General features: G+C 41.9%; 1 protein-coding gene across 8 annotated transcripts in view; it reads left to right on the top strand.

Moving 5' to 3' along the window:
* The first annotated feature begins 537 nt into the window (after positions 1-537).
* The window catches only part of GAB1 (GRB2 associated binding protein 1), a 106,159-nt gene continuing 88,192 nt past the window's right edge, over positions 538-18,504 (top strand). For 2 of the 8 annotated variants that reach the window (XM_014254791.2, XM_014254794.2), the window contains exon 1: positions 538-1,263. In XM_014254791.2, coding sequence (XP_014110266.2) covers positions 1,192-1,263 — 72 coding nt within the window. In that variant the 5' untranslated portion in view covers positions 538-1,191. The remainder of the gene's footprint in view (positions 1,264-18,504) is intronic. The other 6 variants (XM_088056465.1, XM_014254793.2, XM_014254795.2 and 3 more) reach the window with 6 other exon arrangements.

The following is an 18,504-nucleotide window of genomic DNA, read 5'->3' as shown; positions in this document are numbered from 1 at the left end:
AGATGGTGAATGACTTGGATAATTTTAAAGTTTTTTTTACTTTTTTTTAAACTTTTTTTGCTAAGGTAGTTTCAGACTTGCTAAGAGGAGTTTACTTTGGCCGCGCTATCTTTAATGTAGTTTTAACAGGGATCTATAGGTTGGGCTTTGTTTGCTTGTTTGTTTGCTTGCTTGGGGTTTTGTTTATTTATTTATTTTACCCGTAAGGACCAAGCCCGTCCCTCGTCCTCGTCCCCTCCGCTCCCGGGCGCGCCGCCGCAGTCCCCACCGGCCGCCGACTACAGCTCCCAGGATCCCTCTGGAAAGCGCCGGCCGTCCCTCCCTGCCTGCCTCCCTGCCTCCAAGCCCTTGTTGTTTGAAAAGGCTCCGGCGGAGTTTCGGGGGGAGCTGCGGCGCTCGAGGCGGCGCTGGGCGGGGGCAGGCGGGGTCTGTAGGGACGGCACCGCCGCTCGGCGCCGGGTTAAAAGGGGGCTCGGCGCCTTGAGTTCCAGGGCAAAGCCCTCCTGCACTGGCCGGCAGGGAGCGGACCCAGCCCCCCGCCACGGCCCCAGCCGCGGGGCCAGACCCCCGCCCCGCCACTCCCCGCGGAGGGGAAGGCGAGGAAGGGAACGCGAGGAGTGCTGCCGATCCCCTCCTCCCGGCGCAGGGGGAGGAGGAAGAAGGGGAAAGAACGACCCTGGGAGCCGCGGCGGCCGGCGCTGAGCTCGGCGGGGCGGCTGGGAGGAAACGAAGCCCCCCGCGGCCCTGCCCGGCGGGAGGGTCCTGGCGCGCGGGGGCGGCGCCACCGGCGCGGGGCGGTGGCTGGATCCTGGATCCTGCCCCGGGACGCCGAAGTTGCGGCGGGGCGGCGGCCGCCCCAGTCGGTTTCTCCCGATGTCCGTGTGACTCGGCGGCGGGGAGGAGGAGGACGAGGAGGAGGCAGGAGGGACCCTCCCGCCTCAGCCCCGCTCGCCGCCTCGCTCCGGCGGGCTGTTGTGCGAGAGAGACAGACAGACTCACACACACACCCCGCGCCCCGTCCCGCCCCTCACCCCGCAGCCCCGGGAGGCCGGGCCGGGCGCGGTGCTGCCGCCGCCGCCGATCGCGGCTCCCTCGGCTGGGCCGGCCCGAGCACCGCTGCCGTGTCCGCTGCCTGAGGAAGAGAAGGAACAGGAGGCGGAGGGAAGCGCCCCGGTGGGCAGCGGCGCAGCCATGAGCGGCGGAGAGGTGGTCTGCTCGGGCTGGCTCCGAAAGTCCCCCCCGGAGAAGAAGTTGAAACGCTACGTGAGTGCCCTCTCCCACTCGCGGGCCGCGCTCCTCCTTACTCCCTCGCTTCCTCCGTGCCCCGCTTCTCTCCTGCCGGAGCTCTGCGCTCACCTCCTGCTCCCGCCGGCCCGGCCCGGCCCGGCCTCTCCGCGCAGTCCTCCCGGCCGGGCCCGGACGAGCCGCCCTCCCGGCCGCCTCCCCGTTCCAGCCGGGACTTCTGCACGGCACGTCCCATGTCGCTTCCCCAGCCCTTTTTTCCCCCTTTCCTTTTATTCCTACTTATTTTATTTTTTTCTTTTTCATTTTTTATTTACTTTTTTTTTCTCCTTAAAAATGGGGCGCTGAGCGGTCCGATATTTCGGTACAGCTTTTATCGCCTTTCCGAGGGAGTCGGGAGAGGGAGGGGGCGGAGTTTTCCCCTCGTCCCTCTGGGTCCCGGCTCGGTATATATGTATTTTTAAAGGTAAACACTTGCCGTCTCGGAGGCTGGTGCCCGATCCCAGGGAGGGCGAGGGGGTGCCCTGGTTCCGCGCCGCTCCCGGCAGGATCGCAGCCGTGGCTGGTGACCCGGAGACGGCGGGAGCGGGGATATCCAGGGAGCGTTCCCGCTGGGGCGGGGGGAGACCTGGCCCTTGCTCTCCGCACCGGGAAAAAAGAGGAAAGAGTTGTGAGAGAAGCGCCTGTGTCTTTCTCAAAGTTGTTCCCGCTGTTGCTCGGCAGTGGCTGCGCTCGCAGGGGCTGCGGCAGAGCGGACACCGCGCTGCTGGCAAGAAAATGGAGCGCGTTTGCTGAGCGGGCAGATTCCGTGACAGGGCACAGCGGAGCTGCGGGGCCGCCGGGGAGGCTGTCAGGTCACGTAGGAGGGATGGGTGATGCCAGGAGTCATCGCTGCTGGCTGAGCCCTTTCCCATTGGCACCCGGCTTGTTTCGCGGCATCTGTGTAATTGGGACAAAATGTTGGGCCTTTTTTTTTTTTTTCCTTCTCCTTTCTTTCTTCTTCTTCTACTTTTTTTTTTTTTTTAAATTTTTATTTTTTTCATTTTTTTTAAAGCAGCTAAGCTTCAGATTTATTTGAGAATCTGTGAATACAGATTTTAATGTGGCCATGTTATTTTTGTCTGTTAGTGATTAGCAGCCTCTTCTCGAAGAAACATTCTGGGTGGATTTTTTAAATGCCAGGAAATTTGTGAAATGAGACTCTATTTAAATTTAAAAAATAATATTTGGGCTAGCCCCTTCTCTAGTTCCCAGTGTCAAAAATCCTGTTTTTGCAAAGGAAAGAGAACATCCTGATGGGTCATAGCAGGGCTCTGTTTCCTTGCTGAATTGGACATGGACGCTATTTTTGGCTGATACTCCATGTCTGTGCGTGTATTCACAGGGTGCCTCTTTATCAATGTGTAAGAATTTACTACCTGCCTGCTACTACCAATGTAGGAATTAAGAGCAGTATTCCTATTTTAAAAACTTTTAATAAATTTCCCAATCAATCTCTAAATCCCATGAAGGTTGCTCTCTGCAAATGGACAGAGTTTGCCCTCCTAAATCGATCTCATAAATCAGTCTTTAAATATGCCAACTTTTCCCATGTAGCTGCCCCTTTAGTGTATTTATAGCTACACTTCCATACTGAAATTACACCAGAACCTTTGAGGGAAAAACCCTGACTACAACACTGGTCAAGTGGTTCCCTGTCCTAAAGAAGTAATTCCTTAGTTTTCACTTGAAAGGGGTACCTGCTTTTTGAGTAGGCAGAGTATCAGGGTGATAATACGGCAATCTTATGTTAGCATGATTTGTTTTAACACTGCCATGCATTGTAGGCCACAAGGTCATGAGTTTATATCTTTCACATTATGTTTTACTCTTTTCTGCTCGTGTAAAAGAAAGGTACCACTTGGAGAAGGACTTAAATTCCTCCTGTTTGTCTGTAGTGCCTGATCTGTTGCAGGCTGAAGGCTGACACTCCCTTCAAAGACCTAAAAGCGACCTTGACATTATGGTCGCTGCCTTCGAGCAAACAAAAAGTTGACGTACTTAAGATGATGAACTTTAGCTGAACGCACTGGCTGGAGAGTTGGCTTGTACTCCCTGTAGTTCTACGCTTAAGTGAAGGCACAGCAGAGACCTGTCTTTTCCAAAGCCGTGTTTTATGGTGGTGGTATTTCAAGGGGCTGCACCAGAAGAAAAGATGGGAAAGTGATTTCAATAGGAAACAGCTTTTCTGCAATGCATACTTTTCTCATGTATATGTGGACAATTGTAACTTTGTGCTCTATTAGGTTTTGCATGAAAGTGTTGGGGCAAACCCAGGTTACAATCTGGGAACAGAGATAAAAAGTCTGAATTGCAGTCAAATATGGTTTATATGTAAAAATAATACACCTTTTCACCCTTCTTGGGAAGGGTGAAAAGGAGCACTTTGAAGCTAGTACACAGACATATGTTTCACAGGGACTTCAGTTTTGAGTTTGAAACAGTTGGACATGGTATTAAAGCTAGCTTATACTCATTATGTGACTAAAAAAAGTAAAAACACTCCAACTAATGCTGTCCTGCAGGTGGAATAGTCATATTTCCTTGAGTGTATGCCTTAATGCCATGAATGTCTGTTTCTTCTCTTAGAAGTTCTGTTCTCATGCCTCATTCATGTGTTTTTGGTATGGGATTAATGTTCTGACAGCCATTGGCGCCTGCTGTCAGTTCCCTGGAGCTGGTGTTCAGAACAGTTAGTTTGAGGGAATAGACTGGTCATTTCCAGCAAAAGATCTCTGAGGAAAGTACAGATAACTTTTGGTGCTGGTTGGGGGTCCAAGATGTAGATTTAGCAGAGGAGAAGGAAAAGGGAGCTGGGGCTAAATCCTGGACAGCTCTCCACAGACTATGCATTGGTTTCACAAGTCCATGAAAGAACTTGTTTGTGCAGAGAGATGGAGGACTGCTAAATTTCACAGCTTCTACTATCTTCTTGTATGCTTTTCTTTCTTCTCTTGTTTTGTTGCCTTCAACTTTGCAAATGTTCATGTGCTCACTTTAACTTGGTGTGATTTTTGTGTCCCCTTATTTTTAAAAAATGTAATTGGAAGGTCCCTTTCTCCCTGTCTGTCCTTTAAAATGTAATAGTAAATCTTGGCTTTGTGGTTTTCTGCTGTGTTGCAGTTCTGCTGTGCACATACCAGTTAAAATAGCTGATGCTTTGTGGTGGCAGCACAGAGGTTTTTTTACTGCCATTATTCTAGGAAACCACTAGATATTTAAACATAGCTGCCCTTGGTTTAGCAAGGAAGAAAAGTTTGAGGGAATAAGTCTTAAATTCTCTCCTAGAATGACTGTACTTTTGTCTGGGGTAGGCTAGGGCTCAGTAGGACACCTGATGTGCTTTATTTAAATCAGAATCTTAGCATTCATGGTTGGTTTATGGAACCAGTTTGTAGAAAGCCTACTGATGTAGTATAATTCCCAGTATTCTGAGGGAATCTCATCAGTTCATATAAATATCTCAAAGACTGGTGCCAAGAGGTTGATGCCAGACTCTTCAGTGGTGCTTGGTGACAGGATGAGGAGCAATGACCATAAACTAAAAACACAGGAAGTTTCAACTTAATGTGAGGAAGAACTTCTTTGCACTGAGGGTAGCAGAGCTCTGGAACAGGCTGCCAATGGAGGTTGTGGACTCTCCCTCTCCGGAGATGTTCCAAACCCACCTGGATGTATTCCTGTGTCACCTGCTTCAGGTGACCCTGCCTTGGCGGAGGTTTGTATTGGATGATCTCCAGAGGTCCCTTCCAACCCTAACTATTCTGTGATTCTAATATGTCCAACATAGAAATACAGGATAAAAGGTAAAACTCCATCAAAAATATTCTGTGTAGACTAAGCAGTTTTTGGGATAAATTGGTTCAGATTTCTCTGTATCTAATAGACATTCTTCTTACAGTTCATAAGATTATTTTTGAAAGTAGTTTAAGAAACCTTAATTTTGATGTAATTATGACTAAAAATCCTGGTTATTTGACTATTCCTACTGATAGTTCATTTAGTTACTTAAAAGCAAGGAGTTTAAAAATGAGAAATGTATTTGATTTCCCTAGGATGTAAGGGACACTGATACGATTCAGACAAAGCTACAGATAGCATTCTCTTACTTTCTAATCTTTTCAGTTGTAGACAGTGACTAAAAAAATTCCAGATCATTAAAATAGTTACTGATGTTTAAACTAGAGGCTCAGACAGCCTCTCAGGTACGGAAGTGGAATATTTTGCTGTGGTTTTGTTTGTCAGTTGCTCTTTGGCTCCAATCACATAGGTGCATCTTCTGTCTTGAGTAATAATTAAATGTGCTAAGATAAGTAATGGTGTTAAGAAGTGTTATATTCAGCAGAACAGTTGTAATTTGGTAAAAGCTGCACTGCCTGACCAAGGCCCTTTTCCTGGAAGACACCTGTTTGTGTTAAGCTTTCCTTTGTGACCTTTCATCAGCATAGTGAACAAATTTAAGAAGCTGGTTGGTTTACAGGAAAAAAAAGCCAAACCAAGATGAGCTTATCTGACATCATTCAGAGTTGTCCCTGTGGAACTGGGTCAAGTTACGTTAACTGAAGACATATGAGTATAATCAAGTAATATGTGACACCTTTTATATTCTGAACTTGATTGTGCTTGTGCTGCTCAAGAAGTTGCTGAGGACCTCACAGGGATTGGTGGTCAGGCAGGAAGCCTTCCTTCTGGAAGGAAGTCTGACCTTCCCCTTCTGCTGTGCACTGGTCAGAAAACAGCAGTTTGACTTTTGATCTTTTCAAACATGGGTTAGTAAACCCTAAACCGTGAAGTTGAAAGCATGACTAAACACAGTGTTTTTGTTGACTATAGGAGGAAGTTGCGTTGTTTTGTGTGCCAGCCGAAAATGCTGGATATGACTTTAGGGCAATAGCTACATCCTGAGCTTGCTGTTGGGGTGTAAGGCTCATTTGAGGAGCATGGAACTCATCATACAAGTATTTGTCATCTTTGACAGGACATCAGCAGCTGGTGTTGACTTCGCTGCCAAAGCTGGAGCAGTCTTAGTGCCTGACCTGTGGTGCGTGCTCTGAATTAACTCCCAGAGGTTGGTTGCAGAGGGTAAGAGCAGGCACCAGCATATAAAACAGATTAAGAAGTCTAATGTGTGCATAGTAAGATTATCTTCCAGTAGTTATTTTAATTTTTATGTAATTTACCATACTATTAATTTAAGCATTTGTGAGCTTGAGGGATCAGATGGTATCTGATCCACTTGAATGCTTTTTTCCTTAGTGTAGATAGGAAAATTGGAGACCTAATAAGCAGAAATTGTCCTGTTCCTCTTGAAGAGCAGGTGAACTACTGGACATATGAAGTAAGCCAGATATTCTAAATATGTTAAATGGTATGAAAAATTTTTCCTAGCAGCTATAAATAATAACTCTTAATCTGAGAACACAGTACTAGAGAAATGAAGGAACAATCAAATTCTGACTGTTGTTGAAGATGGTTCTCAATTGAATGTGTAGCAATTTATGGATACCTTTTCACTATTGCTTCTGTATTTTGATAAATCTGTTAATGAGATTTGCTGCAGCTAATCACAGGGGATTACAGTTCAATGAGAAACTAACAGGGAGCAGGGAGAGGAAGTGGGAAAACAAATCAGTGTCTGCCACTGTCTTGATGCTACATAGTGGCTGCTTCTCCATGTACGCAGAGTCTTGCAGCATTGAAATTAAGTAACATGTGTACTAAGCAGAGGAAATAATGAAACACCGTGATTTAAATTTCCAGTTATACACAGGTGAGCTTGTTTTGCATGCCTTTTAGTCAGTCGTCAGCCCAGAGCAACTGTGTGAAATGTCAGTTGGATAAATTGAGAAAATAATGTTTTATTGGACAGTTTAGCTTAAAAAAGTGTAGACCTTGACTGTCAAAATGAGTATCAATTCTGGAAAACATTGGTAGAGGAGGTAGCTCTTTCACCTGAGAGGTAATTCTTGGTATTCAACCGTCCCTAATTTAGAGAGAGAAGGAAGTGACAAACTGAACTGTTTCTAGTATCCTTTTCTCTCCCTCTTTAAGTTTTAAACATCTTGTAATGATGGTTTTGCCACTTCTGAGGCATGTTTTATTTTTGGTTTTTTTGACATAACTTTTGGGTCACATTATTAGAATCAAATGCACTCTTCTACAGACATTTAGAAAACACTTATTCCCCATTAAATTTTACTGATGGCTTTGATAGAAGTGTTAGCAAAAAAAGTGAAAGGAACATCAGTGTTTCAAAATGTAGTATATTTGAGGAAGAGGATAGATTTGCGGATTTTAGATGACTCTGGCTTGGGTATCTTACACTTCTTTAGTTCTTCTCACATTTTTCTCATCTAAAAGTAGATGCCACTGAACTATTTGGGTGAAGTATTTTCCTAAATCAAAAAGGGGAGTATAACTGATGAGGTGCAAGTTTTGTTTTGGCATAAAGCTAAGATTCGCCTCATTATTTTTTTACATTCTCACTTTTGTAGTGTTGCAGTGACAGACTTCTTGAGACCTTTTCAAATTTACCTTAATGTTTTCTGTGCTGGAGTGAGTAATCATTTTATTGCCAATAGAAGCAAGTTCAACTGTTGCAATTTCATTGCAGTATTTCATTAGGAGGGGCAAATCTTATGTCTTGCAAATTACTTGAATAAGGCAGGCAGAAAGATCACACAGAAAGGGATAATCTTGTCAAGGCAGTTAAGTGTTGTGTACAGGTGAATACTGTAGTTATGGCTGTAGTACAGTGTAATTTGCTGCTGTTTTAAGGACTCCAGAGTGAATTCAGCTCCTTGTATGTACAAACAATTAGCTCTAAAGGAAATACTATGTATTTCTTTCTTTTCTTCCTTTCTTTTTTGGTTTTTTTTTTTTGGAAGGATGGAGGGATGATTCTGCCATCTCCCAACTGCAATAAAATACTGTTTATTTTCAATTCCCCTTTTATCAGTTCTTGATTAGGCTTTTACATTAGTTCTTTCATGAATTCTCTGGCTTGTTTGTTTTAAGAAAAGTGTTCATAGTTGCACAAATAATATTAGTTTTGTAAGTATTGTTCAGTGCAATATACCAGTTGTATTTGTGAATTTTTTTTTTTTTTTTTTTTAGAAATGCGCTCCTGGCTTCCAATAAAAAGTTACATAGTATGTTTTTTTGTACTTGTGTTTGCTTCCAGCTGTTGACAAAGGTTTTGTTTCTCATGATGAATTTTTGAAGCTCTGTGAAATGTGCCATAGTGGTTTTAGTTGTAAAAAGTACTCTTATATTACATAGTATCTGTCTCCTTAGCAGTATCCAGAGGGGAAATGTTTAGAAGGTAACTAACTCCGTGAGATGAAAGAGACTGAATTAGCTGTTGAACTCTCTAACCATCTTTTTTTTTTTTTTTTGGTGTGTTTTTGGTTTTTAACTGAGAAGGAATCTATCTTTTTATGCCCCAAAATTATGACTTTTTGATTAAACTCCCTGAGGTTATGGTGACACATTTTTCTTCTTTTTTTTTTTCTTGGTAAATATCAGTTATTTGGGGTAAATGGCAAATCGGATATTTGGAGTTGTCTCTCTTGGACTGGTGGCACAGCAACATGTAATTAAAAAGGTCAGGCAGCTATGTCCATATGGCTTGTATATTATTATATATAATATCTGTGCCTAACACAAATAATTGTTTAAAAACATACCTGGAGAAGGATGTGATACTTCAACTAGGAAGCTGTGCCAAGATCCAGCCTCTCTCTTCAGACAGCTGAGTTTAGGCCCCATGTCAAAAAGTGAAAGAAAAGTCTTTGCTCCTTATTATTTTGTACAGCAGTTTGTTGGCAGACTGATTTAAGAACAACTATGCTTTTTCAGGAGCTGTACTTGTTATTTTGTCTGAGAATTTCTAGGAAGCCAGAAGAAAGCTTTTCCCTCTCTATGTGTTTTACAAGGAGGTAATTTTTGCCTTCTGCCACAGGCTGGCTAGCTCGGATGAGAAACCTTGATGGGAGGGTGCTGTGTAGGCCCGTGGCTGTACCTGATGGCTAGGGATGGCGGCCAGGCATTGGGATAACCTCACCTAGCAGGAGAAAAGCAATCTCGTCCCTTTGCCAGTTCCCCACACGAATTTTCCAGCCAGCTCGCTGGTGACATGTGGTTTGTTCTGCTGCTTTATAAGTGAAAATAATGCCAGATAAACCCTTCGTGGCAGTGGAGATAGTCGCTGTCACAAAGTAAAACCGCTTCCCCACCCACTTCCCAGCACAGCCAGCCTTGGGGCAGGGTGATGGCAGATGTGCTCCCTCCTTCCTCCCCGGTAAGACTGTCTCCACCCCGGGAGGAATGCGATGGGTTTCAGTGGAGCAGGCCAGCAGGCTTCTCTCTCTGGGGTACAGCCACCAGCAGGCTCTTCAGTATTTCCGCCTCAAAGGAAAAGGGGGAAAAAGAAAAACAACGCAAAATTAGGCTTTGGTTTATTTTTCTATGTTGTCTGGGGTTTGGGATTTAAAAGCGAAATAAACCCTCTGTAGGTGTTTATTGCTGTCAGTAGTTCACTGGATTAGATTTGGGGTATGGAATAATACAGGAAGCTCTTCAAACACACTACCCCTGCCTTCAAATAGACATTTGATGCAATCAACACATAGGAATTACAGTACTTTTGGGTGGGTTATTAAAAGGGTAAATACACAAATGGTATCGAATGAAAAATGGATTTTGAGTTTCAAAATGGAATGATACCTGTTTCTAAAAAAAAAGAAGAAAAGCAGTTCTGAAAATTATGTGTCAGTTTGTCATTTTCCCTTTGTATGAAAAATAACTGCACTGAGTCACGTAATGTGTTAGACAAATGTTCTCTTTCACACTTCATGCGTGTTTCTGTTACAGTTTTCTGATGTTTGTGTTTCCATGATTCTTAAGTAGGATCAGATGTAGTTGGGAAGCTGCACCTGGTTTTGGGATGGTGCAGGGAGAATTGCTGCTTTATAAGGGATGCTTTTTGAAACCATATTTAAGTTGTAAGTCCATATTTAACAAACAATTATGATTTTTAAAAATGCATACATTCATATCTATGATCCTTAAAAGTAGGGTAAAATACTGACAGCAAGTGTATCCCTTTGCATCAAACACTGAAAAGTAAGGAATTTATTAGGAAAGAGATGTTTGGGATAATTTATTTGATGCTTTTTAATGGTTATAAGGATTGGTATGTGTTTGTTTCATCAATAAACAACCAAGAAGGAGGATGTCAGAATAATGTATGAACTTGAGGTGAATTGACAATTTTGTTTAATTTAAAAACATTGTTTAATTAAAAAAGAAAAAGAGAGGGTAGGGAGAGAGAGCAGAGTGTTAGGAGTGTAGTTTGAAACACAAGAGGCTGGTGTTTTCCAGGACAAATGAGGCGGTGGAATGCTCTGCCATGTGGTATCCATACAGGAGATTCCGGGGAGGCTTGTGAGAGAATCCTCCCATCTGTAAACATGAACACTTGGAGGTCTGGGCTGTGATAAGAGGAAACTTCTAAAATGTCATGTTGTAACTGGTTCCTTTGGTTCACTTGTGCAATCCAGTCTTTTCCTAGTTCTGCTGATGTGCAGGAAGTGTCAGAGGTAGTCTGTGAGTGTGATGCCATCTGGAAGTTCTGCTTTCCTAGAAAGTAGTGATCTATATGAACTTAATTTGAAATTTAAGCCACAAACTGACAAAAACTTATCCCTTTTGAATCTATTACTTGTTACATAATTCTATGATTTCTTTTGGTGCTCTTAATTAAAAAAATGTGGTTTTTTTCAATTACATGTTACACTGGGTGATGCTCTTATGGTGGTGTTAGATAAACTTGTTGTTTACAAAATCCTTCCCTGTTGCTAAGGGAGGTAACTTCAATAAGTGCAAGAGCAGGGATGTCAATAAGTGTATCTTCCTGAATCTTACACGTCCTGGTGCATTTCCACTCCCTGTTTGTATGCAGTTATTGCTGAAATTATTTGCATTATGCTGTGTGAATAAGTTTTGTAGTCTAATGGCTTGTTACTCAGTGTGAAATAATGCCCTCAAAGCTGAGGTTATGTCACCCTCTTAGTTATGACCTATCTAATGCAGTTGTCTGTGTGCACAAATGAAGTTAAATTGCACAAGCTTCTCAGCACTATGAGAAATAACTAAAATGACTTTTCACTACCAAAGGTCTGTCAGCAGAGAGGACACACTTGTATTCACTGAGGAGTCAGTCATTACTAAAATAAAACCTGTTTGTTCTTTTCTGGGGTTTTGGAGTGGGGAAGGGAGAAATGGGACAGGGGGAAGATCTAAACTGAAGAGTAGCATACAAGTGACTCATTAGTGTAAATTGGGAAACTTAACCCTGGTTTCATCCCAGGGTAATTTTGTCCTAGGACGAGTAACTACAGAGTGTTCTGCTATGGTGCATACTTCAGTGCTAAGTATTCACAGTCCTTTGAATTTTTCCTTGATCTGATGGTTCTGTCAGTCTGTGACAGCTGTCACAGTGTCCAGGAAATAAAAAAAGAGCAGGAATTTATTGTCTCATTTATAAAGAGAATGACAGGAAGATCTTTACTGATAATATAATGGAGGCACCACTATCATTACATAAATTTGAGAGTGTTCTTTGCTGGGATTTTCTTATAGTACAGATATAACTCACTGTGATACAAATCTGCTTGTTTGCTGTTTTAGCCTTGAAATGGTCATGTTAAAAATGCAGATTATTACCACAGTTTAAGGAACTTTAAACTTCTGCTGGGATCTAACAAACTGTGGATGGAAGGTGGAAAGTTGTAAGCAGAACTGCTGAGATTGCTTCCAACAACTGCTGTGAAGGCAGTGCTATTCCCATCAGGGTGCTTCTCCTGCCTTCTGCTTACAGGAAGAGGTTTTCCTATCAGTCTCTGCAGCCAACATCAGACAGAGCTGGAGAGGGTTCCCACCTCCCTTTGCTGAATGGAGAATGAGCTCTTAGATCCTTTGCTTCAGGTAGTTGTTTAAAGGCAGAGCAAATGGAATGCTACTCTGAAATCTCAGTCTGCTTAAATAAGATAAGGAATAAGGAAGACTGTGATCTGTCCTTTTCAACTGGTAGACTGAGCTGGACAGATGTTTCTTACTCAGTGCTGAGGGAGGATAGTCCCTGGCTAGGGGCTCTAGAATGATGGTTAAAAGGTGAAGGAATCCTATGGGGTCCTCCTGCTGCAATGATGGCTTCAGCCCTGCACAAGTGGGAACTAAGATACAAAATTTGTCACTCTTCATCCTTTCCTCCTCCTCCTTCTTCCTCTCATTGCAACTACTTTATGTAGTTTTAAAATACTGTTAAATTGCATAATTTAGTCTTTCCTGTCACTTCCTAATATCTGAATCATAGGTAGCTCTTCCTGCCTGCAGTAAACAAACATTTTACTTCTGGCACCTTTCCAAACATTGTATTGTGTTTATGAAGGTGGAGGGGGTCCCTCTGGCAGTGTGCTTGAGAAGCTAATTCACTAGTATACAGGTTGGGTAAGCTGCTTACTGCATGCTTCTGTGGCCAGCTGGTTTCCTTGTCTTTCCAATCTTTCAAAGTGGTGGAGCTGCTGGGCTGATCAGACCAAGCAGGTAAATTGTAGCAGATAATAAAAACAGAGCATAAGCAGTGGGCAACACTTCTGCAGTTAATAACAGCAGCAAGTAGATTGCCTCAAGTCTTGCTGCTGTTGATGGTGCCCCTTGGCTCTCTCACACCTTGCATGTGGGTTCAGTGCTGAGGTACATGGTGTGGGTCATCTAGTCAGTCAGTCACTTGGGAGTCACTTGATCTAAGGCTCAGGCTTTGCTTGTTTTTTGGATTCTTTCACTGCAAGGCAAAAAGATAACACAGGATATTTTTGAAGCATGTGTCTGCCTCCATCAACCTGCTGCTTATCTTGGACCACATTTGTAGAAGCTGCAAAATAGGAGTATGTCATCTCACTTTTCATGTTATTTCTCTTTCTTAGTTTGGAAAATCCTTAATTTTATTTTTGAACTGACTGTGACTCCAGAATTATGCAGAGAATACACAGCTAACACACATGGAGGCTCCTCACATCTCCTGTTGCATTTGCACTCTCTTTATTGGTTACTGCCCTTTACGAAGAAAATTAATCTTGAATCATCATAGACCAACCTCACACTGTGTTGAACACTACAGCTTCTGCACTCCATGTGGAACTGTTAAATGGACTTCACTTGGTAAATGAAAACAGCAAAGGAAAGATCCAGTCTTTGTTTTGGCAGCTTTGCACTTGTACCTTCCTATCCATCTGTGCCTCCTCACTTCCCTCTCTGGTTCTTACTAGTAAGTTGCAAGAAGGTGAGAGTAAGTTAAATATGTTTAGGATAGATTAGATGAGGTAAGAACACCCTGAATATTATGCTGACTTCATTGTGCTTTCTTGTAAAAGATAAAGAGATCACCTTTTTCTCAAGTTAAAATTTACCCTGACTTTTCTGACATAGCAGGAGAAGCATATTCTATGCAGATGATGTAAAAAACCTACCAAAACCAAACCTAGTTTAGAACCAGTTTCAGAAAAGACAATTGAAGCAAAAGAACCCTGCTATTACATGCAATAGGAATGCCTCATGTGCCAGTTTGTTCTGGCTGAGGCTGCATATGCACAGGGACATGGGGCTTACCCTTGTGCCTTTTTTTCTCATCTAATCAGTAAATGAATGGATGAAGTTCCTCAGAAAGATAAGTTTGAGAGACTTTGGACCTGAGAGCTTGTTTTAGTTGTGGTTGGGTTGGATACCCTTTTTGCCATAATTGCCTACTTGCACTACTTGCCTATGTGTAATGAAAGAATTTACATTTTATTTCACAACAGCGGGAGGAGTTCCTTTTTCCTATGGTTGGGGTTGAAATGAGTTTTATGTATGTGGAGTATGAATGCAATTTTCTTCGTGGTGCAATTTGGGTAATGTACCACTGTACATACTAGGGAATTGGAAAGAAAACATTGTTATAGAGGACAGCATCCTCTTAATAATATATTCCTTAATATAATAATATTAGAATATATAGAATAGTATATTCCATGGCAACCTCTTTCATAATAATACTGTACCACATGGAAAAAATTACATGAAAATATTTTTATCTGTTTGCTACATGCATTTTGGAATTCTTGAAACTTAGTAGTACATACTCAAATAAATGCCATGTTAAATAATGTAGAAAATACTTATGTGTCCTTTCTATGCCATTTGGTGAAAGTTTTGCTGAATCAGAAACAAAAATGTAAGGGCTGGGTCCAGTAATTATAATATTATAGGGCCTGTCTACTACTGTCTTTTAAGCTTGTAATATAAAGCATTTTGGTTGGAATGAAGATAACACTGACCAAAGTACAAAGAAACCAAATTTTGCAGTCACTTGCAAAAGTGACTTTGTCTTGTAATGTTCCACAGTACTATTTTATCAGTTCTAGTCGATAAAAATCACAGTGGTGTGCAGATCTTTCCAGTGGAATTTGAGGTTATTAGATTATACTCTTGCATTGAATTTCAGTGATTGCATTATTGTAATTCATTGGAGGCAATGACAGTCTTGCTTTCTCAAAGGATGTTGGGCTTTTTATTTCTTTAAGAAGACATAAGTAGTATTAAAGTAAAATCTTAAGGAGTGTTGTATGATTTTTAGCAACTTGTTAAGCAGCAGTTGCTTGTGAAATTTCAGTAAGTCTCATTATAAAGTGCAAATATTTCTCTAGGCAATTGAACTATGCAGCCTTAAGTTGCTGTTAAACACCTCTATAGTATTTTGAAAAAATTCACGCTAAGCTTTACACCAAAACTTGTGACTGTAAACAGGTGTAAGCCAAGAAAATGGTTGAGATTATAGCAGAAACATGCTTTCCCACAAAATAAAATCCAGGGACGTAGCCACTGTAATTGTGCAATAAATTATCATAAATGTGATGTCATAGTCTCTGCAAATTTCTGAAGGAGTAGTCTGATTTTGAAATCAACCAAATAGTGAATAACAAGCCTCTGAACTGGCAAAGACAACAGCAGACAAGTCTACATCATTTGGGGAAAGCAGTCATCTCCTTAGTGAATTAAACTATTTCAAAATAGAACTTGTTGACTCAATGTGTTAATCTTGGCTTTTCATGAAGAAGTACAGCATCCAAAACTGAATATTTTTTTTTTATAACAGATCCCTAAACTGGAGGCTACACAGCTAAAAAGAGACTGATTGGAAGAGAGTTCACTGAGGCTATTAAATGTAACTCTTCTGAACTGCAGTTTTTCTCTGGTATCATTCAAACATTCTTATTCACCTTTAGAAAAAGGTCCCTGGATGCAGATGGGATTGCTTTTGATTTATGAGTACAATTTCACAAGGGTAAAATTACCCAAGGGTGTATTGTGAAGATTAGACAGAGCCCAGCAAATCTTTAAGATTTCAGTGGCGTAATTCAGAAGGTTTGTTTGGGATAATTATTGTATGTGATAACAAGGATATATTACTTGAACTGTAGCTCTGTTAGTCATGTGTTATTGTAACTTAAAAAAAAAATAAAAATGGGAGGGTCCTCCAAGTTTGTTATGGGTCTTGGTTAAAAATTAAGTATTGTTAATGAAATTATTTGAAAGAACAGGTTTAAAACTTACCTCAACATCAAAAAAAAAAAAAAAAAATATATATATGTAGTAGTTAAAGCAGTTCAAACAGCTTAGAAATTAGTGATGTGCCAACAAAATATATCTCTGTGCCTTCCTAAGTAAGAAATAGGAAAATCTTCACAAAATCTCCATTCCTGTGTCCTTCAGGTGAAAACATGGGTAAATAAATCTGTCTTGCAGTGTGCCCAGAAGGTTATCTGTGAGGGGGATTGGCTGGAGCAAAATTTGGAGCCAAGAGCCTTCCCAGAAGATGAAGCCTTGGGTCTAACCTGGCTCAGTCTTTCCCCATGACTTCTGCAGATGCTTGCAGAAGCCTACAGGTGACCTTTTCCAAGTTGATAGTAATTTATTCTATTTTTTTCCCCCCTTTTCACCTTTATTCAGTTTAGAAGTAATTAAAAACTACTTGCTTGAGCTCTTGTATTTAGCCTTGTGACATAATACACTGCTATTCTTGTAACTTAATTAATGTATTTCCCAAAAGGTAGTAGTCTTTTATTTTTCTTTTTTTTCACTTTGCCTTGATGATCTGCAGCTTCTCTGTCAGCTTGTATCTGTTCCTCTTTGGTCTGCCTTGCCATTGATCTGTCTGTGGATGGCTCCTCATGCTCATTTTATGTAAACTTTTCATCAATGGCACACTCTCAATCTCTCCGCTCCTAAATGCGGCCTTTTCTCAGATTTGTCTTCTGTATACTACTACCTCTAATGTTTTGCTACCAAATTAAGTGTATTTTCTGTTTTCTTGGAAGTTGTCTTTGCAGTTGACATTTCTGTTCCTTTAACATATGCCCAACATTTTCCCGACGTTTAAGTCTCTTCACCACTAGAGCTGCCCATTCCTATATATATGTACATATATACATACATTTGTTTGGTTTTTGTTAGGTTTTTTTTTTTTTCAGGCTTGCTAATCATATTCTTAGAATCATGAAGGTTGAGAAAAACCTCTTAGATCATTGAGTTCAACCATTAAATCAGTACTGCTCTGTCCACCACTAAACCGTGTCCCTAAGGATCACATCTATATGGGTTTTGAACTGTTCCAGAAATGCGGACTCTGTCACTTCCCTAGGCAGCCCTTTCCAGTGCTTGACCACGCTTTCAAGTACATAATCTAAACCTCTCCTGGCACTATTTGAGACCATTTCCTCTCTGCTATTTCTTGTTAATTTGTAGCAGAGACCAACCTCACCGTAGAACAACCTCAGTTCAGAGAGTTGTAGAGAGCAATAACATCCTCTCTGGGCCTCCTTTTCTCCAGGCTGCAGAGCTCCAGCTCTTTCAGCTGCTCCTCACAGGACTTATGCTCCAGACCCTTCCCCGTCTCCATTGCCCTTCTCTGGACACACTCCAGAATCTCAATGCCTTTCTTTTATTGGGGGACCCAAACCACAGGATTTGAGGTGTGGTCTTACCAGTGTAAGTGAATACAGTGAATACAGAGGGACAATCACTGCCCTGGTCCTGCTGGCCACAGCACTGCTGATCCAGGCCAGGATGGCACTGGCCTTCTTGGCTACCTGGGCACAGCTGGCTTGTGTTCAGCTGCTGTTGACCAGCGCTTCCAGATCGTTTTCTGCTGGGCAGTTTTCCAGCCACTCTGCCCCAGCCTGTGTTGCTTGCTGCCTGGGGTTGTTGCAGGCCAAGAGCAGGACTTGGCCTTATTGAACTTCACACAGTTGACCTCATTCCATTTATCTAGCCTGTCCAGATTCCTCTGCAGAGCCTTCCTGCCCTCCAGCAGATCATCATTCCCATCCAGCTTGGTGTCATCTGTGAACTTACTGAGGGTACACTTGAAGCCCTCATCCAGATCAGATCATTGATAAAGATATTAATCAGGATTGGCGTGTATATCTCTAAGTGCCACAACTATTTTTTCTTCATAGATTCATAAAATGCAGTCTTCTTGAAGGTTGTATTCAAAGCCATTCATAGCTGCACTGTATCTCTATAGAGACTTGCATATTATTATTTTTCCGGCCTGCTCTAGCAGACTAGCTCTGATTTTAAACTTTGCACTCCATTTGGGATTAAGTGATGAAACTATCTTATGACCTATTAGAACTAGAGGGTATTTTTTTCATTCTGTTATCAATCAAGATTGATTTCTTCTATTATGTGTATAAAGAATTTGTGAAGCTGTTCTATTCACTCATGTATTTTTGTGACATGCTCTTATGTCTATACCAAGGGAAGGAACTACATACAGGTTTTTCAGCCAACTTCATGGTGGAAAGCATCTCTTTTTCTGCTTGGAAAGCATATAGCAGGCTTTACATATAATTGCTCTTTTTTAGTCTAATCTGGACAGATAAGAGATTCCTTTGTAATTTGGATTTTGGGCATATGGAGATCCATGAAGGCCAAAATTACTTGAACTTGTGGGTAGGAATGAACAATTGTCAGAGTATCAACTAGTGAGCATGGGAATTATCTGTGCTCTTTTGGGACTGCTGCCAAGATAAGATGCTGTTGTCTGTATTAGCTGTAAAGTTTCTTTGTGGTTGTCCTTCAGTAAAGCCCCAAATAGAGTGCATGGTTCGAATTCCACTG

Source organism: Pseudopodoces humilis, chromosome 6 (genome assembly GCF_049639895.1).
Source record: "Pseudopodoces humilis isolate 2021_Gansu_Grassland_sample_001 chromosome 6, ASM4963989v1, whole genome shotgun sequence".
Lineage (NCBI taxonomy): Eukaryota > Metazoa > Chordata > Aves > Passeriformes > Paridae > Pseudopodoces > Pseudopodoces humilis.
This window is presented reverse-complemented; position numbering and strand designations above follow the sequence as displayed.